The sequence below is a fragment of the Hibiscus syriacus genome, unplaced genomic scaffold (assembly GCF_006381635.1).
Source record: "Hibiscus syriacus cultivar Baekdansim isolate YM2019G1 unplaced genomic scaffold, ASM638163v2 tig00111372_pilon, whole genome shotgun sequence".
NCBI classification, from domain to species: Eukaryota; Viridiplantae; Streptophyta; class Magnoliopsida; order Malvales; family Malvaceae; genus Hibiscus; species Hibiscus syriacus.
This window is the reverse complement of record NW_024063072.1, coordinates 455,303-479,080: the sequence shown is the minus strand read 5'-3', so window position 1 is coordinate 479,080 and position 23,778 is coordinate 455,303. Positions and strand designations below refer to the sequence as shown.

The window sequence follows — 23,778 nt, the reverse complement described above, 5'->3', positions numbered from 1 at the left end:
AGTCCCTAGGTTATGTGGTTCGGCTTTTTTGTAGTTTATTCCGTGGCTCGTGTGGCCATCTGAGGTGTTCTGTGTCCTTAAAGTTGCTCTGAGCTAGTGCCTAGTCTTGGCTGTTTATATGGAGATTAGTGTCTTAGGGGAGATGTTTGAAGCGTTTCAGTGGCTGTTTGGTCTGTGGCTTGATAGATATCCTTGTCCTTGGGGGGTCGTTTTTCGGTGGTTTTAGTGCTGTGTTGTTTTAGTCCCGGTTTGTGTTGTTTTAATTTTAGTGTGGCCGTGTGGCAGATTTCTGTCAGTCTCCTATACTGTTGGTTTGCTGATATATTTCAGCAGCATCCTACTCTGTTCATCAAGGTGGATAGATTTGCATGGGTGTTGATCTTTTCACTGCTGTGGAGTGGCAGTTTTCTCGATGGTTTTCATGAGATGCTGCTTCGTTTGGATTGCTATAGTGGGTTAAATTTTCTATAGTGTGGTTTGCTGTGCTTGAGTAATTTCACTGGGATTTGATCTCGAATACTCATGTAATCATACGGTTTTGACATCCGAATGTACACTCTTTTTCCTTCACCACCTAGGATATTATGGAGATTTTTTAACGAGATTTTTTAGTATATATAATTTTGTATACTTCCATTATCAAATGTATATGAAACCCCCTTTTTTTTAAAAAAAAAACTTCATAAAATAATATAAAGTGTAATAATGTTAAATCAATAAATGAAATGGATGAATATCATTGATTTAACGATTTAGATTAAATGAAGTGAATATCATTGATTTAACAATGAAATAAATAATTTTGTTCTTTGATATTTTTTTTCTTCTGGTTCTAAGGTTTCGGCTTAATTAATCCAAATCATTCAGCGTTATACACCTGATTATTGACAACAAGAGAAATAGAAAATAACCATCAATTTCATCCTCACCCTTATCTTCAACTTCAAACTCTAATAAATTCTAATTTATGTACGATATTAACTAATCGAATAAAGATCGTATACTAATAAGACATTTAGTCAGCTTCTTCGCCCATGTAGGGCGTTGGAAAAAAAATTTCTCCATTTAAGGTTCTACTCAAATTATTTATTGAAATGGGGTGTTTGCTATAGTAAATTCATTGGTCGCCAAGTGTTCCATAGGTCGTCAAGTGATCCTTGTGACAAAGTCTCCCTATTACAACAAATCTTCTATTTTCCCTCGTTGGTGCAGCTCTATAGGTCGCCAAGTGCTCCATAGGTCGTCGTGTATTCCTGGACACCTATAGAGGTCGTCATGTGCTCCTAGAGACCTATGGTGGTCACTGTAACATTTAACCTACTTAAACAAATAATTATTCGACTGCACTATATGAAGAATTTTTTTTCAAATGGATTATTCAAACACTTTGCACATTTAGTCCTTTATCTTTTTTCTGGGAAAGTCTAAAATTTTATTAACATAAGGGAGAAAAAGCAAATATAATAATATTATTATATCTTAATGGATAATAACACGTGAGAAAGTGATGGACCCCACGTGACTTGAGAGCGATTCTTGTAGTACAAAATTTAAAGATTGTTTATGGGTCATGTCGGAAATATTTATTTTTATTTTAAGTTGCTTTAGGTCTGGGTTAATTATGGACCATGATCTGTTTTATAACGTGTAAAATTAATACTTTAGTAATTTAGTATTTTACGTAATCTTTTTTCTCTAAAATCTGATCCTAATAAATTTAAAAATTTTAATTTTAAATTTATTTAAACTCAAATCAACACGAGAAGAATTTTTTTAGAACATATTACTAGTTTCGTGATCATCTTTTGGGCTGACTCGAAATTGGGTTTCGACTTGAAATGATTGGGTTAGAGTCGCCACCGATCATTTATTTTAAAGATAAATAGGTTGATCGAACACCTTTATTTCTTACATAATCTGAGTTTTACCATAAATATGTCGGGTTCTGGAATCGGTTATAGTCAAGGAATGATTAGCACCCTTGAACTGCCCTTTCGGTACCAATTAATTTGTCGGTTGTCTTAATTGCAAAAAAAATTTAAAATTAAAATTTAAAATTTAAAAAACTGATTCGAATTACTTACCTTTGATAGATTTAAGCGTACTCTTAAAAAGTCAAGAAAAAACATTAGGTGTAATAAAGTGCAAAATCGATTTAATCAAGAATACATAAATATGTAAATGATAATTACAAAATTAAATGTAAACCACTACTACAATAAAGAAAGTAAAATAAATAAAAACATAAAAATCCTAAATAAAAATTAAAAAATAATAAACAGAAAAAAATATACTAATCTAAAAAAAATAAGTCAAATGAAGACAAGATAAGTAAAATAAATAAAACAAAGCAAATAGATATAAAAGAAAAAACATTGAATCAAGTAAAATCAGAAAAAATAATAAATAATAGACGAGTAAAAAATAAAGCAAATTAATATATAATAAAAAAACAAAAAAAAGATATATATATATATATATAAATCGTTGTGAAAAAAAGAAAAATAAAGATAAGGAAAACTAAAGAAAAATAAAAATATATAAAATACTAATGATAATAAACCAAAACCAAAAAAAGAAATAGAAATAATAATAAATAAATAAATAAATAAATAAGATATAATATTTAATAAAAGTAAAAAAAAAATAATAAACATATATAAAATTAAAATATTAGGAAAGAAAAACTAAAATAGAAAAGGAAACCCAAAAATAAAATAAAAAGAAAATATTAAAGAATAATATAAATATAAATAATATAATGTAATATTAAATAAAAAATTAGAAAAGGACGAAGTTTGTAAGAAAAAAAATTATGTGGTCAAAATGACAGTTACAAACTTAAAAAGCTTTAACATGACATTTACTCAATCAAAGATGTAGATCCCCTCATTTTTCTATGATATCGTGCAATGCTTCAAAAGGCCAAAGATAGGTTTTGTAACCACTGCCTCTCTTTAATCTACTCTCTACTCACCATTTTTCTCTGGCTCTTCGAAAAACGAACACTTGGCTCCAATGAAGACACGATGATCGACCGTTCGAAGAAGAAGGTGAGTCTTTCTGTGTTCTCTGTTCTTATACTCGATCTCTCGATTTTTATTCTGTCCCCCTACCGAATCTTCTATTTTTCTCGTATTTTCCGTGTATCCTTGTACGTTTCCTCTCGAATATCTCTCTATCTTTTTGCTTGGGCTGAAACACTTTGTTTGTTGGGTTGTGGTTGTTTACTGTATCGAAAATGAGATTTTGGCGGCGAAAAATTAGTGTCTAAACTAGATTTAAATAAATTATTATTATTTGACAAATTTATATTTTTTTGAAATTTTTAATTTTAATATAAAACATAAAAATATGATTTTTAAAAAAAATTTTTGAAATTATAAAATAAAACTTAAATCTCTATTCCTAATTTCATATTGTCGCCGACTACTTATTGTCTCTCGTACAAGTGGCAGAAATCTCTTGTAGAGTGAGTCGGTGATGATCTCCAGTCGACACATCAAGTTCATGTCTCGTAAGAAGGTAAGGAGTTCATTGGGATTGTGCTCTACAGAACATGAGGAGTCTTCTCACTAGTGATGGGTAAAAGGCATAGAGGTCTTGACGGTTATGGGAATGGTGTAGGAGATAGGGCCACGAAAGAATACAACGGAGTAAAGAGGCTTCATATTGGCGAAACATACGATTCTTCTTTAAATTCTTTACCTTTATTTTTCTAATGCACTTTATTTCATTCAACATTTCTCTTCCATTTCCTTCTCATCCACTAGTGGAAGCTTAACCGACGATGACAAATCTCGATAAAAATAGATGACTGGTAGTGGATTATGTCGATGATGATGAGTGTTCGTCGACAATGATGACGGTCGATGGTGATATGACTTTGGGTTAGAGATTTGAAGATATTTGAGGAAATCAGAAAAATATGAGATTTTCTTGAAAATCTATACATTTTATTTTTTTTAAATGAAAGAAAATTAAAAATTAGGTCATGTATCAAACATTAATTGGTTGATTACTTTTAACGAAATTATTTAATAACCGTTACAATATAGACACTTAAAAGTATAACATTAAAAATATATACTTTAAGTGAAAAATACTTAAATAAAAATCAACTAAAAAATAATAATTTAAACACTTATTTTTTATTAAGCCTTCCATTAAATAAAATGCCAATCATAGGTGAAATGAACATTCATTCAAATATTTATTAACAATTAATATGAAATGTGTAATGTTGATATTATTAAAGCTTTTACTTAAAAAAGGATCCAAAACATAAATATAAAATTCTAAAGTCTCCGCCTCAAGTACAAGGAGAATTTTGTAACTTTGAGCTTTCTTGAAGAAACAATTAAGCAATAAATGAATATGTAGTAGTACTAACATGGGCATGGCGGAAATGTGGTACACTGTGGTTGGTTGTTGGAACTCTAGTCTTTGTCTGTTCTGTTCATCCCCCCTCAGTTTCACAATTTCTTCTATTCAATCTCAAATATGACCAAAACTCAGTCATGAACAGTGTGAAACACACACACATGAATATCATCTTCAAACCTACTCTCAGCTCTTCCTTGCCATCTTCAACCCATGCTTTTTAGAGGCTATTTTGATTGATTCCTTCTCCAAAATGGATTTTGGGGTTCAGGGTTCGGATTTTCCATCTCAAACCAGCCTAAGCTTGCTGGATCTGGGTTTCCCAAGCAGGAGAGATATTGTGAGTCAACTGAAGATCACTGGAATGTTCAAAGTTGCAAAGAACCGATGGTTTGTTAACTCCCAAGACAATGCTGAGATCTATTTCTTGGTCTCAGCTGATTCTGGTGGCCAGCAAGAGCAAATGCTGAGCTTCTCTTCGCTCAAATCTGAAGCTCCTTTCAGCAACAAAGATGGTGACTTTTTGGAGATAAGTGCACTAAACAGTGGCTTTTCTTATCATCACCATACACCCTCCGCATATGCTAGAAATCCAGGTAACTTGTTTGATGGATTGTATCAAAAGAAAAGATTGCTTCTTTGGGATGTTGGGGTTTTGGGGTATGAGATTTAGGCAACACTCTTTGTGCAGAAAAGGGTCTTTTTTCACTAAATATTCATGATTTTTGCAACATTTGTCAAGGTTTGTGATATGTGGATGTTCAATGAATGTTGCAGGCAAAGTTAACCCTTTTCCAATGTGTGTTTCAGGTTATGGTTCTGGAAGCTCGAATGCAAGCATGCATGAGGCTTTTACTGGTTTTAGAGGACCATTAACTCCATCTCAGTTGACTGAGTTACAACACCAGGCATTGATCTACAAATACATCACTTGTAATGTGGCAGTGCCTTCCAATTTGATCATCCCTCTCAAGAAATCACTTTATCCTTATGGCTTCACCAGCTCATCTGCTGGATCTTTGCCCCTAAGTTCATGTAAGTTTCTTTGAAATTTCATTACTTTTTTTTTACACCATTTGAGTTTTGAAGTGCCTGCTGGTGTTCTTGTTTGGTGTATAAATGTGTTGAAAATGTACAAAAAGTATATACCCTGAATTACTTTGCTGTTTGTAACAGGGAAATTTGGATTTTGCAGTGATTTCAAAGTTTTCTGTTTATCTTTTTATTTGAAAAGTAATTTTTGCTAAAAAGTAACAATGGGGTTGATGTTAAATCCTTTTCCTTTTTTGTGTGTGCTTGTCTTATTATTTGATCAATGGGTGTTTTTTTCTGTTTATAAAATATATATATATGTAGTGGGATGGGGCTCTTTCCATCTGGGGTACTCAAGCAGCTCTGACCCTGAGCCGGGGAGGTGTCGCCGGACCGATGGGAAGAAATGGCGGTGCTCTAGGGACGCTGTTGCCGACCAAAAGTATTGTGAAAGGCACATAAACAGGGGCCGCCATCGTTCAAGAAAGCCTGTGGAAGGCCAGACTGGCCATGCAGCCTCTGGGACCACTAATCCGAAGGTTGTGCCGATATCTTCCCCTATGTCGGCATCGGTTATAACCAGCGGCGGTGCATCCAGCAGCCAGCAGCAGTTTAAGAGCTTGCAATCTGGTTCTACAGATCGTTCTCCGAACACCCTTGTCAACAGGTAAAAAATCATGAATTCGAGATTGCTTTAGTTGCTTGCATCCGTATCATTCCATTAGTAAATTTTAGATGGTATGCTTTCAACAGGTTGAGTAGGGATACATTCTGCTCTTTTCTTCTCTCCTTAAAGTAGACCCCATTGCTTCATCTTTACTTTGGTGACATTGACAACACCTTCTGGAGCATTTTCTTTATATCTTCTGCGTTCCATTGATACGGACTTTGGTTAATCCGATATATTACTGATTAAAATCAAAGTTCTTGATGGTGATTGCGTTTCCCTTATTTCTACTGCCTTCAAGTTTTTCTAAACGAAAGGTATTTGTGTGACAGGATACAGGATCCACATTCGTTGTCTGTGATGTCTTCCACTGCCAACTTGATATCCAACAACTCCACATTTACCATTACGAAACAAGGTGTTCCGTTTGCAGAATCCTCTCAATCAGATTTCAGACATGTCACCTTTGATTCTCTCGTTAATCTCTCGCATGGAAGCTCAAACATGGATTCTAAAGAGTATGGTCATCTCCTAGACTTCAGTACTGATCAAGAAACCCAAGGCCAAAATCTGCATCACAGATTCATCGATGACTGGCCCAAGGACGAATCTACACAATCTGTTATTACTTGGCCGGGGGAGTTGAGATCGGACTGGACCAACTCTCTATATCTAATCCTATGACATCTTCCGGGTTCTCATCATCCTCGTCCTCGCCCGCCCATGAGAAGCTTGCCCTTTCACCTCTTAGGCTATCACGTGAATTTGATCCTGTAATGAACAGTGACCCGAAGCAAAGTCGAGCTCAATGGATACCGATATCTTGGGGAAGTTCAATGGGAGGCCCTTTAGGAGAGGTCCTAACCAACACCACAAGCAATGTGGGTAGCTGCAAGAACTCATCGCCACTTAACCTCTTATCTGATGGTTGGTCCAGCAGTCCGCATTCGCAATCTCCTCTGCCAACAGGCATGTTGCAGAAGACAACACCTTTCGGATCACTTTCGAATAGCAGTTCAGGGAGCAGTCCAATATCAGAGAATAAGAAGCTCCACGATGGTTCAAGCCTTTGTGACGATGTGCTCGGGTCGACTCTTGTAAGTTCTCCCTTGATCCCTTCTGTAATCCGTAGCTATAATTTAAGCTAGAAAAGGACGGAAACTCGAGAAAAAAACAGCTTTAATTCGAAGGATGTTTGAAGAAACTTGTGTTTTAATTAATTTCTTTGAATCTTTCTTGAACTTTTAAACTTGATTGTTCTTAATTTGGCAAAAATAGGAAATGTTGAACATTCTCAGGCTGATTTAGATTTGTGGAATGATTTTATGTTAAGAACGAATTAATTTATGATCGGATTAATTGACTCATTTTTTCAAACATCTTTGGCGTAGTGGGCCATTTTGGTCAAAGGATATCTTCCTCCCATCTTGTCGGGCTGGTTTCAACTGAGTTTCCACGACTCCAGGCAGAGGCACATTTGCTGCCTGCCCACCCTTCTTAAACATGGGACCATTTCTTTCCTTTCTCTGTACGAAAATCCTATCGAACTCTTTACTACTCGATCTGACCGGCCAAGTCGGGAACTGTTTAATTTCTGTTTTGACCCTTTTTCCCCCCGATGATGCATGATGGATTGGGACAATCTTTGAAATGGACATTTTGGTGCATGGGGTCCCAATAATTGGAGGGATTGAAAATGAGGCCTTAAAATATCTGTTTTGACATGATTGAATTAAAATGAAAGAAGGAATACAACAATAGTTGGTACCAGTATGTGCTGTACCCTACCCTACATTGGGTGAGAAAATAGTCAAATTTGTCGAGTGGCCTTGCTTTTGTTGTATCGCACTCTCATTTAGGACGGGCTTCGACTTAAAATATTTTTTCAACCTAACAAAATTATATAAATTTATAATATTTTGTATTGTAATTAAAAAGTTGCATTATGGGATTTTAGGACTTGCAAACGAAAATATTATGAAGATGAATATAACATTTTTGGTTGCATTGGAAATGTTATATTTAATAAAAAAAAAACTTACGCTCTTGATAAAAATTTCGGTTGAAATTGATTTCTGTCGTGTTTTAACCCTATGTTGACAAGTTATATTTTAGAATTTCAAATGTTCCCAGAGAATGAAGCAAGTGAAAGAAGTGTCGGGTGGCTGCAGACAGTAATCGCCATTGGAATGAAAACTGGCAATACATGGAAGGAAAAAAAAGTGAAAGATTTAAGGATAAAAATAGGATCCGACGACTGTTGTGGACTGAATCTGGCTTGTTTTCTAGTGTAGATGGTTTTTACGTTTTTGAATAATGATGAGAATAAATGTAAATTAAATTTCTTGGCTTGAATTGTTACAAAAAAAATTTCTAAAAAAATAGAGATCAAAATGATTATTTAATTAAATATTAAGGGTTTTTTTTGACATTATACCAAATTTAAATGTTTAATGAAACTCGGTAAGTGTAGGATACAAGGGGCGATTTACATACCAAAAGCAATTTCTTTACGGTGACCAAAAATTGATTTGAAAAATCAATTTTTTTCAACTCGACTTGACTTGGAAAAATTCTATTAGAATTGACTTCGAGTTGTAATTTCATAAATTCGATTAGACTTGAAAGTTCAAATCGAATTATAAAATATAACTCAAATAACTCAAAAAAATAGTAATTAGTAGATTGATTTTTAAGTTTAAGTCGAGTCTTTCAACTCTGTATGATATATGAAAAAAATATGAAGAAACATATATGTATTGTATATGATTATAAAATTATTTAAATTGAAATCAAATAATATCATAATACTATAAATATTTACAATTAAATTTAAACAGAAACTCGACTCGAAAAAATTTCAAATCAAATTTATCAATTTAAATAACTCAAAAATTTTCAACTCAGACTCTTAATCTTTTGCATAAATGTTAGGGATAATCTTCCATTTTGAAACAAGCTATCTTAATTTGGTTAGAGCGCCCATTTAGTAAGCCTTCCGTTCGACCCTCATCAAAAGCATCTTTTACTTCTTATAAGTTATCAATCAAAAGTGAATTTAATTGATATAAAACTATAAAGCCAGCAAGCTCTCGTAGCTCAGTTGGTTAGAGCACCCGTTTAGTAAGCGGGAGGTCTTGAGTTCGACTCTCAACGAGAGCATGTTGTTTTTTAATTCAAATTGAAAGTACTGGTTTTAACAATAATAATCTAACTCTTAAAGTTCAAGTTTTTTTAGCTCAGTTGGTTAGAGCATCTTTCTAGAAAACAGGAAGTATAATGTTCGACGCTAATTGAAAGCAATTTCAATTTTTCTTCTTCTTCATTTTGTTTGGGTATTCACGCACGCTGTCCATGTGTGAGACATGAAAAAGATGAACATCCTCATTACAGCAGGCATTCGACCTCAAATTTCTGCCCAGACTTTGACACCTAAAATCAGTGTTAGAACCATTTTTTTAAGTATTAGAACCAAAATTTGAACCTTCATTTCATTATAATTACAATTAAACATGTTTTAGCCGTATCATTCAGTCTTTATCTTACTTTAACTATGATTGACAGAGTTATAATAAGCTATGACATTTACAGGCCAAGAACCAAAGTATAATGGATATGCCTGTAAATGACCTGAACGTTCAACGAACCTTTCATGAACCGTACGGCGGGAGGTTCGTTTATTTATTAAATGAACGAACATGAACAAAATTTTGCGTTCGTTTAATTAAATGAATGAACACGAACAAATGGCTCGTTCGTTCATTTACGTTCGTGAACGTTCGATTATATGTTCGTTCATTTATGTTCGAACAGAGGGCAAGTTGAATATGTTACGAATATTATTGAAGTTGTTTGGATTTCAAGAAGATTGTTTTGTTAAACAAATTAACTTTAAAATTTTATTATGTTCATATAGCTTATTTATTATTTATGTATGTTTTTGTCGTATTCGAACAAATTAACTCTAAAGTTGCAGGTTATATTAATGAATTTTAAGTTGTTATTCTTGTTGTTTACTTTTTTTTACATTCATTTGTTGTGTTCGAATAAGTTTGTTTTTTTGTGTTTGTGTTGTTCGTTTATATTCGTTCGTTTGTGTTCGTTTATATTCGTTTACCATTTAAATGAACAAACATGAACAAGTTATATTCCTTAATGAACGAACATGAACAAAATTTTTTTTGTTTATGTATGTTCGTGAACGAACATGAACATACCTCTGTTCATGTGAGTTCGGCTGTTCATGTGAGTTCTGTTCGTTTACGAGGCTAATAATGGAAGATACATAATAATAACGGACTTTGAATCTATAGCTGGACGCGGCAGGTCGGATTCGTCTACTGATAGAAGCATAACTTTCTCCTTGACCCTCCATAGGGAGATATCCCCGACAAGCTTAATCTCACTAAAATGAAATTACCTCACCAAAGTGTATTCTATGTCCCAAAGTGTAAAGAATCCACCGATAAAATGTACTCGAGAACCAGAGATAACTTTACCCGGTACAACTCTTCAGAGTATTCTATGTCCCATCGGACGGCTCACGGTGGAGATCGACATTATCTAAGTTCAAAGCAGCCAAGATATTTTCTTTAGATCTGCAACGATTGGGGCCGCAGATGGAAGAGGCTACCCCGGAATCATGCTCGGCAAAGTTGAAGCAATTTAATGACTTTGGGAAAGTTAAGGTTGTGGAACATTTTATTGCTCCCGTGATGAACAACAAAAGAACTACAATGAGCTCTCGCAAGGCTCGTCTTCTTCGAAGTATGATTCTTTCAATTTCTGGATCGAAAGTATGTTCTTCTGCAGCAAGTCTACGACATGGTGATAGTAGTCGTTTGCATGAAGTTGGTGTCAGTGGTGCAGCCAAGGTTAGCATGTTTATGTTTGCGACTATAATGAGTAGGGATATACTATCTTTCACATTTATTTGTATGTACATGTAACCCCACCATATTAATCCTAACAATCTTCTTCTCCCTAATCTAACCAATCAAATTCCTATACAACCCTAATCTAAAAAGCATTAAAGTCAGTACAAAGAATTTCAATAAACCCAAATACTCCAATCTTCTATAAGTGGACTAAATTGATTTCATCAAACTTTTCCATTTTTCAAATTCTAATGGTAATGGTAATGCCAAGAACAAAAATACCTTCTTCTAACTTTTTTTTCCCCAATTTCATCAGAACAGCGTTATTTCAAAATTGAAGAAAGAAAAAATCATTCAAGTACCGCAGTAGCACCCAATTCCTGGAGCTTCTTAATAATAGCTTCAGCGTCTTCTTTCGTAACGCCCTTTTTAACCACAACCGGAACTTTCTCCACCAAGTCTTTAGCTTCTTTTAATCCCAAATCCGTAAACGACCTCACTTCTTTAATTATCTTTATCTTCGCCGCCGCATCGAATTTCTCCAGCTTTATATCGAACGCCGTCTTCTCCGCGGCTTTCGTTTCCGATGCGCTGGCTCCGGGTGACGAAGCAGAGGGGGAGGTGACGCCGGATACGGAGGGTCCGTAGCGGTTGAGGCCGAGTTTGAGGCGGAAGAGGATGGAATAATCATAGCGTTCAAGCTTTGTAAGATCTAAGAGCTCGTCGGCGATGCGCTCTAGTTTCTGGTTCCGATTCTCGGCGGTGTCGGTGGAAAAGAACCGGGAAACGGGCGGCTTTGGTGAGGAAGAAATGAGGTGCATGAAGAGATATTTGGTGGGGATCTTCGTGATGGTGGAAGCCATTGTCTGAGAAATAGAGGAAGTTTCACTGTTAGGTTTGGGGGTTTCAATTTTGAGGGCTTTAAAAGGAGACGATGAGAATTTCGAAATTTTATACATTTATATATAGGAGTCTAAATGAGAGATAATAGATAGTGAGTTATTCTATTAAAATTTGATAAATATTTTACTCAAATGGACTTGATTCGAGTTCTTAACGAACTGAAACGAGTTATTTGTTACTTGAAAAGTTTGCGAACAAATCGAAAAACAACATATTAAAATTCTATTTTATAAAAATAAAGTATTAATAATATTAACATTTATGTGTTGATTTTTTAAATGTAAAATAAGGTTTTTATATGCATAAGATTCAAGTTTGGGTTTGAGATTCAATTGAATTAAGTTTAAGAATTTTTTTTGTTTCGAACTTCAATTCATGCTTTCGAATTCGAGGCGAGCTTAAACGTTTTTGACTCGCAAGTTTTCAAGTCGAATCAAACTCCATTTTAGAATTTCTGAGTCGAGTCGAGCTCCACAATACTCAAGCTCGATTCGGCTCATTTACAACCTTATTCATATATACATGGAGAGAAATGTGGATCATCCATATAATATGGTACATAACACTGTCGCGGTCGTCTTTCGGGTGGGTCCGGAATTGAGCTTCGGCTTAAATAAGTTGGTTAGAGTCGCCACCGATTATTTAAAAATAATGTTTAGGTTGATCGAACACCATCTTACCTGATCTGCGTTTTATCAGAAATGTGTTGGATTTGGGAGTCGGTTACAGTCAATGAAGGATTATCACTCTTGAACTGCTCTTTCGGTACCATTTAATTTAACGGTTCTCTTAATTGCGAAAATTAAAATTTAAAAATTTGATCTTAATTATTTACCTTTTGATCAATTAAAATTATCCTAAAAAATTATAAAGTTAAAAAAAATAAAACAGACAAAAAGAAAGAGTTAGTATTAAGATCGAAATAAAAAAAATTAGTAAATAAAAAGAATGGAAGAAAATTCAAATTAAAAAGGATTAAATTGTAAAGAATTAAAATTTATGGATCAAATTAATTCTAGGAAGGAGCTGCAAGAAAAAACATAATACTATGGGACGTAAGATAGCAAAAACAGACATTTAAAGGACTGAACTTGTATTAACAGAGACTATAAGGATCTAATACATAAATATGAACAAATCAAAGTCCCAATAACCAATTTAAAACAGATACAAGGACCAGAAACAAAAATAACCCATAAATAACATTTACATACTAAAATAAAATAAACAAGAAAAATGGAGGACTAAACAATAATTAATCCTAAACATTTATACCGAATCAGTGACCAGAATAAAAGATGCACATATATGAGGGTCAAATCCGAATATTAGCAAAAAAAACATAATATGGAAAAAATAGGACTAAAATATAAAAATTGAAACCTAGGTGCTCGAAATCAAACAAATAAAACTTCATTAAATGTCTGAAAATGGAACAATGCAAGGAAACAGAGGTTTAAATTGCTATTTACCCCTAGCAAAAAAACACGCAAAAGTCTTTGGCAAAAACGTTGTCGTTTCATGCATCTTATATAACTCCCAAACATGGCTTAAATCAAGCCATTTTCTTCATTTTTCTTCATTTATGCGTTTGAAAGAGAGAGTCAAAAAGAGAGTTTGAAGAGCTTCCACCGGAGCTCTCATGTTTCCAGAATCCGATGAAAAGCCACCGTGTCAGCCGTTGTTGACCGGCGTCGACCGCCGTCCGTCGGCGACATGTGGGATGAAATGGTCACCGTTTGACGCGTCTCCTTTTCCTTCGTATGGATATGGGGTCAACTTTTCAAGATAGGGTTTACATCGGAGTAGATTTAGAGAAATAGGTAAATTTCTTCTCCTCTTTTCTCTTTTCTTTTCTCCTTTTATTCGATTTTTTTCCCGAATGTTCTCTAGTTTTTCTTTTTTGTTCTTAAAGGATTTTATCAATTTTTTCACCCGAATCCTCCTTCTCTAGATGTTTGGGATTTGTTTTTCTCATCCCAAATCCCCTTTGAATCTTCCTCTATTTTTCCTTTTTATCGTTGCATGTGGATTTTGGGGTCATGGGTAGTGGGTAGGATTTGTTTTGGTGGTTTAGGTGGGATTATCCTCGGATTTTCGGGGTTAGGTTGGATAAGTTTTGACTTTGTTTGTTGTTGATTTGGTGTAGATCGGTTCAACGGTGGTTCGGTTGATATCTCAGTTTGAAAGAATCGGCCATGGGCAGGGCCGACCCAATACATGTGCCTGATGGGCGACGGCCCATGGCAGCATATAGGGTCGGGGCATCAGTTTCTAATATTGTGACCAGCCCACCTTGTGTAGGAATAAATATGGCATGCTTCTAATATTGCAGTCAATTCCTCCTCTGCTGGATTTAACACTCCATTCGATCTTGAGAAGCTAATAAGAGTCGCACCGTTGAGATCACGAAGAATACCCCCAATGTCGGCCTTGCCTACACATCCTTGAAAGGCTGCATCGACATTAATTTTGAATTTATTTGCTGGAGGAGCAGACCAGGAGCCAAAGATGGGTCTGCTGGTGCTGGAAATATGTCTTAGAAGTGAAGATGCTGGATGACTTCTAGTGAACTCACTAATCGAAAAAATTGAATTCGGCCAATTGCTTTTAGCCCATGTGCCAATCCTTAGTACAACAATGTCAATTACTTGGAAAACTTCACACCGTTTATTATTGAAGATTGCTTCATTGCAGAAAAGCCAAATGGTTTATGCATTGACAGAAAAAGCAAGCTGTCAGAGTGTACGAAGAGACAATTTGATCGGCACTTGTTCCCACATGATAAGAAAATTTTCCAGGGACTCAGAGATAACAAACCGAAACGCGTACCAAAACTGCCAAATCCTCTATGAAACTTCACAGTGTCAGAATAAAGGTTTAACTATTTTCAGGTTGTTTTTATATAATACACAAATAGCCGATGCTTGCACACTTACACCACGCTTCAACAACTCAGACCAGACATGAATGTGTTCTTGAACGGCTCTCCACACAAACGATTACACCTTTTGAGGAGTCAAACCTGACCAAACTAACCTCCACAGTCTATCTGCATTAGCTCCAACCGATGCTACTTTTAAACAAAAATCTTTGGGCATATAGAAGCCAGAAGAGTTATCTACCCACCTCAAGCAGTCTATACTCACTGAAACTCTTGATGTGTTGGTTATTAGGGTTAGAAAATTTTGCTAAACTCAAATTCCCAATAATCGTTAGCGTTTTTCCCAAATTCACATATCTTACCTTCCTTCTTCACAACGTTTGTCTATTATACGGTACAAGTATAGGGGCATAAAATTATTATCTCGCACATGGCATTAAAACTCATTGGACCGGCCCTGGCCATGGGAATTACAGATTCGACGGTGGCGGTTGATGTGCACACACGGGTGGAAATTGGAAAACCAAGAGACGGCGATGACTGAATTAGGGTTTAGAAACCCTAATATGTTAGGTCTGGTAACTGGGCCGGTTCGGGTCTAAATCGGGTTTCTTAATCTGGTTCGGGCAGTTGGGTTGGAGCATTGGGCTTGTAATCTGGACTGCAAATTAAGCTTGCAAGATGTAATAATAATAATAATAATAATATTTTTAACCCGGAAAAAAATAGGTCTTTACAAAAACATTATCATATTAGATTATTTACCGTAAATTATTATATTGGGCTACTTTATATATGTCACGTTATTAATTGAGTATATGAATAAACTATCATATTAATAATATATATCAACTTTTAATCAATTTGTGATTTTCATTTAATGTGACATATTTTGATTAAAAATAAATAAATTGTTAAAATTAATATAGTCTAAATAGATATGGATCAAAACAAGTATTTTAATAAACGTGAAGAGTTAATTTTGTTTCATCCCTAATTAGAAATAGGTTTATTTTCTTATAATTGAAAATATAAAAGGGTAAAATACGTAGTTAATCACCCAATTATTACTTTAGTTCTAGTTTGGTCACTCAGTTATAATTTTTTAAAAATTAAACTTAAAGTTATGTTTGGTTTCATTTTGATCATCCACCGTTAAAAAATTAACAGTGATGTTGACGTGTCAAGACAATGCCAAATCATAATTGAAAAAAAACTTATCATGTCAAAATATATATTTATTTTTAAACAACAGGTGACCAAAACGGGTCTTTACAAACACATTATCATATTAGATTATTTACCGTAAATTATTATATTGGGTTACTTTATATATGCCACGTTATTAATTGAGTATATGAATAAACTATAATATTAATAATATATATCAACTTTTAATCAATTTGTAATTTTCATTTAATGTGACCTATTTTGATTAAAAATAAATAAATTGTTAAAATTAATATAGTCTAAAGAGATATGGATCAAAATAAGTATTTTAATAAACGTGGAGAGTTAATTTTGTTTCATCCCTACTTAGAAATAGGTTTATTTTCTTATAATTCAAAATATAAAAGGGTAAATTACGTAGTTAACCACCCAATTATTACTTTAGTTCTAGTTTAATCACTCAGTTATAATTTTTTAAAAATTATACTTAAAGTTATGTTTTGGTTTCATTTTGATCACCCACCGTTAAAAAATTAACAGTGATGTTGATGTGTCACCATAAGACAATGCCAAATCATAATTGAAAAAAACTTATCATGTCAAAATTTATATTTATTTTTAAACAACAGGTGACCAAAATATAACGTTAAATATGATTAAAAAATAGTTAAGTAATCAAAATAAAATTAAAACAATAATTAGGTGACTAAATACGTAATTTACCAATAAAAACTAAGATATGACTCGGTAACCATTTAGAATCATAAGACCCAGATCCACACATCCCCAAGCAAACCCTAGTTTTCCCCACTCTGCAACCTTATATTCTTCCCAAAACCTATTCCCGCTCTTTGTTCACTTTCCGCCGCCGAGTCGAAGAGGAACAGTCGCCATCCCGCCGCCTCAACAATGAAGTACAACCCACGAGTCTCCTCCTCACGCCGCAAGAGCCGCAAGGCCCATTTTACGGCTCCCTCGTCCGTCCGCCGCGTGCTCATGAGCGCGCCGCTCTCATCCGATCTGAGGTCCAAGTACAACGTCCGGTCCATGCCGGTCCGCAAGGACGACGAGGTCCAAGTCGTTCGTGGGACCTACAAAGGACGCGAAGGGAAAGTCGTTCAAGTCTACCGTCGCAAATGGGTGATCCACATCGAGCGCATCACCCGGGAGAAGGTGAACGGTTCCACCGTCAACGTCGGAATCAACCCATCGAAGGTTGTCATCACCAAGCTCAGACTCGACAAGGATCGGAAGTCATTGCTGGATCGTAAAGCCAAGGGACGCTCCGCAGCTGATAAAGATAAGGGGACTAAGTTTTCGGCCGAGGATATCATGCAGAGCGTCGATTAAGGTTGTCTTTTTAGCTTTCAATTATATGTTTTGCAACTGTTTGAACTTTAGTTTTATTGGGTTTTTCCCCTCTAATGTTATGAACCAGTAATATGGATGGAATCTGGGATTTTGTAGACATGATAATTCTAAATGTTGCAATTCTTAATATGGTGGTGGTTGTTTCTTTTACTGTATTTGTGTTTGTGATTTTAGATTAATCTGGGAAGCTAGAGTGAGTTTTTGTTTTCAAAGTTTGGGCTCAATTCGAGATGGAATTGATTGAGTTTTGTTGAACAATTAGGATTGATTCCATGCTCAAATTTTAAGCTCTATCAAGACGAATTAAAATTAAAAGTTTCATCTGGACGGGCAGAATTGATTTGAATTTTTCAGAGTTGTAGTTGAGGAGAGTAGTGGAGTGTCCTTTCCACGGGCAGAAATTTTAAGCTCTATCAAGACGAATTAAAATTAAAAGTTTCATCTGGACGAATTAATTTACAATATTGACTTTTTAGTTCTCGTATCACATCTTTATCAAATATTAACGGTTGATGATATGATTGATATAATTAAATAATTAAATGACTTGGTTAACAAAATTTTAAAATCAATGGTCAAAACAAAAATGAGTAATAATTAAATGATCAGAAGAGTAGTTTGGTATTTTTGGGCTTAACCAAGTCATTTCTTACCAATACGAAGAGAAGCATATATGATATTTCCTTGTTTCTAAATGTGATGTTTTCTATTTTATGACGAAAGAAATAACTGTAGGAATGATCGTTACTTTTATAAGATTGTAAGAATGTTTGAGTTTTTATTATCAAATGATTAATAATCTTTAGATCAAATATTACTTACCCTTAATAATCCAAAAAAAAAGACGAAAGTAATTTAAAATATAATAAATTAATAAATCAAAATTGTCTAATTTTGAGACATTTAAAAAGAAGGAAATTGTAAATGAAAATATAAAAAACAAAGCATGCTTTTAAAACGTAAGGTAAAGGGTCCAAATAAAAAACACGAGTTTACGTTGGACAATATAATGAAATGGGTGAGTAACTCGAAAGGGAGAAGAAAGAAATGGTGCAAAATAGTAGGAGAAAGAAAGCAAAGAAAATACCGGTTCAAACACTCTACTAAACTGCATCAAATTTCGGGAATTCCCCTCTCTTGGTTTGAAGACTCGTATTTCTTCCTAATTTTATCTTCATATATTTGATTGAAGCTCAGAAATCAGTTTCCGCGACGAAATGGATAGTTATTTGAGTAACTTCGACGTCAAATCCAAACATGCTTCAGAAGAAGCCTTGGAAAAATGGAGGCAAGTTTGTGGTTTCGTCAAGAATCCCAAACGGCGCTTTCGATTCACTGCCAACCTCTCCAAACGTTACGAGGCTGCTGCAATGCGTCGCACCAATCAGGTCCCCTCCCCTTTTTAACCCGGTTTCATTTTCGTTGTTGTTATTTAATATCTATGAAATTATTTTTTTAAAGAAATTTTCAGTTTTATCAATTGGTTTCGCGGTTCAAATATAGTATTGTAGATATTGCTATATTTTATTATCATGTGAAATTGCAGGAAAAATTGAGAATTGCTGTACTGGTTTCAAAAGCTGCTTTTCAGTTTATCTCTGGTGAGATATTTTGCTGCAAATTCAACTTTGTTAAGCCTTTTATATATAATTGAATATTTCTTTTGCAGGTGTACAGCCTAGTGATTATGTTGTTCCTGAAGCAGTCAAAGCTGCTGGTTTTCAACTTTGTGCTGATGAGTTAGGATCCATTGTGGAAGGCCATGATGTGAAGAAACTAAAGTTTCATGGTGGAGTAGAGGGCATTGCTGAAAAGCTCTCCACATCAACAGCCAAAGGACTAACTGCTGATACCGGTTTGTTGAATAAAAGGCAAGCGATTTATGGAATCAATAAGTTTGCTGAGGCCGACGCTAAGGGATTCTGGGTATTTGTCTGGGAAGCTCTTGAGGATATGACCCTTATGATCCTCGGGGTGTGCGCTATTGTGTCGTTGGCCGTAGGAATAGCAATGGAAGGTTGGCCGGACGGAGCTCATGATGGACTTGGGATCGTCGCAAGTATCTTATTGGTTGTATTCGTCACGGCGATGAGCGATTATCGCCAATCTCTGCAGTTCAAGGATTTGGACAAGGAGAAAAAGAAAATCACCATTCAGGTAACAAGAAATGATTGTAGACAGAAAATGTCCATATATGATTTGCTTCCTGGTGATATTGTACACCTTAATATTGGTGATCAAGTCCCTGCTGATGGCCTTTTCGTATCGGGTTTTTCCGTGCTAATCGATGAATCAAGTTTAACAGGGGAGAGTGAGCCGGTATTTGTGCATGATACAAACCCTTTTATGCTTTCTGGTACTAAGCTTCAAGATGGATCATGCAAGATGCTGGTTACCACTGTTGGGATGAGAACTCAATGGGGTAAACTGATGGCAACCCTCAGTGAAGGGGGAGATGATGAGACACCACTGCAGGTGAAATTGAATGGAGTAGCAACCATTATAGGGAAGGTAGGTCTGTTTTTTGCTGTAGTGACTTTTTCTGTAATGATTCAAGGACTGGTAGTGAGTAAAGTGCAAGAAGGGACTATCTGGAACTGGTCTGGCGACGAGTTACTGAAACTGCTGGAGTTCTTTGCTGTTGCAGTGACAATTGTTGTTGTTGCAGTTCCAGAGGGTCTACCATTGGCAGTGACTCTGAGCCTTGCTTTTGCCATGAAGAAGATGATGAATGATAAAGCACTAGTTCGACACCTTGCAGCTTGCGAGACTATGGGGTCAGCAACGAGTATTTGCAGCGATAAAACTGGGACACTAACCACTAATCGCATGACCGTCGTGAAATCATGCATTTGCATGAATGTCAAGGAAGTAAGTAACATCGATAAAGCTTCTTTCTGCTCTGAAATTCCAGAATCTGCTGTAAAACTTCTTCTACAATCAATTTTTCTGAACTCTGGAGGTGAAATTGTTATCGGCAAAGACGGAAAACGTGAGATATTGGGAACTCCCACAGAGACTGCTTTATTAGAGCTTGGCTTGGCTCTAGGTGGAGATCCCCAAGCAGAACGACAAGCAACAAAAACTGTTAAGGTTGAGCCATTCAACTCTACAAAGAAAAGAATGGGTGTAGTGCTGGAGCTTCCTGGAGCATCATTACGAGCACATACTAAAGGAGCTTCGGAGATAGTTTTGGCTGGATGTGACAAGGTGATCAATTCTAATGGACACGTTGTTCCCTTGGATGAAAAATCCATGAACCACCTCAATGGTATAATAAATCAGTTCGCTAATGAGGCTCTTCGAACCCTGTGCCTTGGCTATATGGAACTTGACAAAGGTTTTTCCCCTGACAGTGCTATCCCAGTTTCCGGGTATATTTGTTTAGGAATCGTGGGCATTAAAGATCCTGTTCGCCCTGGTGTCAAAGAATCTGTTGCTACTTGTCGTACCGCCGGCATTACTGTAAGAATGGTTACCGGAGACAACATAAACACTGCAAAGGCCATAGCCAGGGAATGTGGAATTCTTACAGATGATGGTGTAGCCATTGAAGGTCCGGATTTCAGAGAGAAGACGCAGGAAGAAATGCTTAATTTAATTCCTAAGATTCAGGTATCCTCCACATTATTATTCTGTGCTTCACATACCAGTCAGGTGCTTGTAACAAGGATAAATCATGTATTTATATACCTCAATGTTCTTTTCTTTTGCAGGTGATAGCTCGATCTTCTCCTATGGACAAGCATACTCTGGTGAAGCAATTACGAACTACGTTCGATGAAGTTGTTGCAGTGACTGGTGATGGAACGAATGATGCCCCAGCCCTACATGAAGCAGATATCGGCTTAGCAATGGGAATTGCTGGAACTGAGGTCAGCAATGCATTAGTATTTTCACATTGTGCATGCATCTTGTACCAATCAAATGAAGAAGATCTAACTAATCTTGCTTTTAATTCCAGGTGGCCAAGGAGAGTGCTGATGTCATAATTCTGGATGACAATTTCACGACAATTTTGACAGTGGCCAAATGGGGCCGTTCAGTATACATAAATATTCAAAAATTTGTGCAATTTCAACTGACTGTCAACATTGTTGCCTTAATTGTTAACTTCTCCTCAGCATGTTTGACAGGTTAGAAAGTGATATATTTGCCTACTCATATTTCAAACTTATGCTCCAACTTTCTTTGTGAATGATGATAATTTTTTACTCGTACGCGTATCGAACTTAAATTATCTGATTCCGCCCGTCTCCTACCATATAAAAAAATGGAAAAAGTCTGAACAACATATTTTCTTATGCTGCAGGGAGCGCTCCTCTGACGGCTGTTCAGCTACTGTGGGTGAACATGATTATGGATACCTTGGGAGCACTTGCACTTGCAACTGAGCCACCAACCGATGAACTAATGAAGCGCTCACCGGTGGGAAGGAAAGGAAATTTTATCAGTAACGTCATGTGGAGGAACATCTTTGGGCAATCTTTCTATCAGTTAGTGGTAATATGGTGTCTTCAGGCAAAAGGAAAAGCATTGTTTAATCTCGACGGCCCTGATTCTACCCTGATATTGAACACACTTATTTTCAATTCATTTGTCTTCTGTCAGGTAAACCTTTTTATCAAGAACTCCTTCATACTCTTCAATATATACTATCACACAATTGCTAGAAGGCGTTGGAGGTATAATCAGAGACAGAAGCTAGAAGTTCGGCTGGAACTCGATCTAGTTTTATTTTTAAAGCTCGAGTTCATTTCGAGATAAAGATCAAACTGTTTGAACACATTTGTTTAGGCTCGTTTACTTGGTAAAATATACGAGTTGCTTGATCTTTAGCTTGCCCTGTTTTATTTAGTTCATTTTTCTTTCCCCCACAGGTTTTCAACGAGATAAGCTCACGAAATATGGAGGAAATAGATGTTTTCAGCGGCATATTAAATAATTACGTTTTCGTGGCTGTTCTTGGCTGCACCGCAGTTTTCCAAGTACTCATCATTGAATTTCTGGGTGCATTTGCTAGCACAACGCCGCTCACTTGTACACAGTGGTGCGTAAGTGTCCTCATCGGGTTCCTAGGCATGCCGATCGCTGCCGGTTTAAAGATGGTTCCGGTGTGAACCCTACAAAAAAAAATGGCAGATATGTTGGTTTGTGAAGAACATCAACAAAACCTTTAAATGCCCCTCGTGGTGTAAGACTCCCTAGTGACTATGAACCTTTTGCTCTTATATTTTCTTCTTTGTTGACAATTTGCCTGAGTTTCTTTCCATTAAAATGGTAAATAGAGAGTTTGTGATCAAGAATCTCTATGATCAAGTTCTTTTTTTTTCTTAAATATTTTGGTTTTTATAGGCTAAGCAGTAGGTTGGTTCTTATATTTTTGTATTTGTTATTGATTTACTTGTATTTGGGTAAGTGTCATATGCTTGTATATGTCATTTGCCAGACATGAACTTTCTTATTTCCACCCCCCATGTTTATAGAATCATATTCCATTCTCAGTCCTGAATATTTATTTATAGTTTCAATTTATTTATTTTATTTTTTGAAACATTTATTTTTAATTTATTATTTAAAAATTGTATAATACACAGACTATATAAATTTTAGTTTACATAACTCTATCTATTTTATGGGTCACGTAGACATTATAGAACTAGTTAGATACAATGACACATCATAAAATCTTATTCAAGCCCTTGTTTGTTCTTTGGAGTGCTTGTTTTCACTTCGATGCCCTTGATAGTTGACAGGGATGACTGTTTTTTCTCTAGCGCCAATGACTCTATTTCTCTAACGCTCTCCCTCGGCATGATTGCCCTTTGGTGCCCTTGATAGATATATTTTTACATGATACATAATAGTAAGTACAAACAACTTAATGATTTACTTATCGGTAGTAGATGACGACCGACGGTGATCAACAACGACGGCCAATGATGGAAAACTTTGGTCAAATTCAGGGGTCAAATTGATATTTAATCTAAAATTTAATGGTCAAATGATATTTCATCTAAAATTAGAGTCAAAATAATATTATATATGAAGTTCAATAGTCAAACTAAAAATTAATCCTTTTTTACTATCGTGTCAGATCATCAAAATAACTAAAGTTAACAACTTAATGATCAAAATATAACAATCAATAATTTAATAAAACAACAATCTAATTGATCCAATTATTTTTTTTGATTTGATGAGTAAAAATATCAATTCGGTAGTCTACCTTAATATTTTCATAAATGGAACCAACCTATTCGAATGTGACACCGAATGCGAATGTGGTAATGGCGGGAGCAAGAGCATTAAAACACCAAAAGCACAAATTTCATGTTCGAACCAACCAATGCGTTGTCGGCAGTATTGGTCCAACCTTTCGTCAAAAAGGGTTAGCCTCTCGATCTTTCTTCCACCAGACAGCACTGTCAACCAACCCCATTTACATTACCTTTATATAGTAAACAAACGTGACCAAACCGAACCCATTC

At 35.4% G+C, this 23,778-nt stretch overlaps 3 protein-coding genes, 1 non-coding gene and 1 pseudogene across 4 annotated transcripts; 4 read left to right on the top strand and 1 right to left on the bottom strand.

Annotated features, from left to right (window-relative positions):
* Positions 1-4,263: 4,263 nt before the first annotated feature.
* LOC120159672 lies at positions 4,264-7,323 on the top strand (annotated as a pseudogene).
* A 1,847-nt stretch (positions 7,324-9,170) lies between these two features.
* TRNAT-AGU lies at positions 9,171-9,244 on the top strand. Its single transcript has one exon. It is a non-coding gene; the product is annotated as a tRNA-Thr (tRNA).
* A 2,012-nt stretch (positions 9,245-11,256) lies between these two features.
* Positions 11,257-11,883, bottom strand: LOC120159673 (50S ribosomal protein L7/L12-like). Its single transcript, XM_039170240.1, has one exon. It carries the CDS (start codon positions 11,820-11,822, stop codon positions 11,310-11,312), a length of 513 nt encoding a protein of 170 aa, XP_039026171.1. The 5' UTR covers positions 11,823-11,883; the 3' UTR covers positions 11,257-11,309.
* A 4,879-nt stretch (positions 11,884-16,762) lies between these two features.
* LOC120159674 (60S ribosomal protein L26-1-like) lies at positions 16,763-17,413 on the top strand. The gene has a single exon (XM_039170241.1). The coding sequence runs from the start codon at positions 16,826-16,828 to the stop codon at positions 17,264-17,266; it is 441 nt and encodes a 146-aa protein (XP_039026172.1). The 5' UTR covers positions 16,763-16,825; the 3' UTR covers positions 17,267-17,413.
* Positions 17,414-18,492: 1,079 nt separating this feature from the next.
* LOC120159671 (calcium-transporting ATPase 2, plasma membrane-type-like) lies at positions 18,493-22,789 on the top strand. The gene is made up of 7 exons (XM_039170239.1): positions 18,493-18,675; positions 18,834-18,888; positions 18,957-20,902; positions 21,004-21,162; positions 21,252-21,423; positions 21,600-21,898; positions 22,168-22,789. The coding sequence occupies exons 1-7, from the start codon at positions 18,505-18,507 to the stop codon at positions 22,405-22,407; spliced, it is 3,042 nt and encodes a 1,013-aa protein (XP_039026170.1). The 5' UTR covers positions 18,493-18,504; the 3' UTR covers positions 22,408-22,789.
* The last annotated feature ends 989 nt before the right edge of the window (positions 22,790-23,778 follow it).

Bases quoted from the DNA above. Each gene is read 5' to 3' on its own strand.
- LOC120159673 (XM_039170240.1), bottom strand. From the start codon at position 11,822: ATGGCTTCCACCATCACGAAGATCCCCACCAAATATCTCTTCATGCAC.
- LOC120159674 (XM_039170241.1), top strand. From the start codon at position 16,826: ATGAAGTACAACCCACGAGTCTCCTCCTCACGCCGCAAGAGCCGCAAG.
- LOC120159671 (XM_039170239.1), top strand. From the start codon at position 18,505: ATGGATAGTTATTTGAGTAACTTCGACGTCAAATCCAAACATGCTTCA. The intron at 21,424-21,599 runs GTTAGAAAGTGA...CTTATGCTGCAG, and splicing joins CTCCTCAGCATGTTTGACAG to GGAGCGCTCCTCTGACGGCT. The intron at 21,899-22,167 runs GTAAACCTTTTT...TTTCCCCCACAG, and splicing joins ATTCATTTGTCTTCTGTCAG to GTTTTCAACGAGATAAGCTC.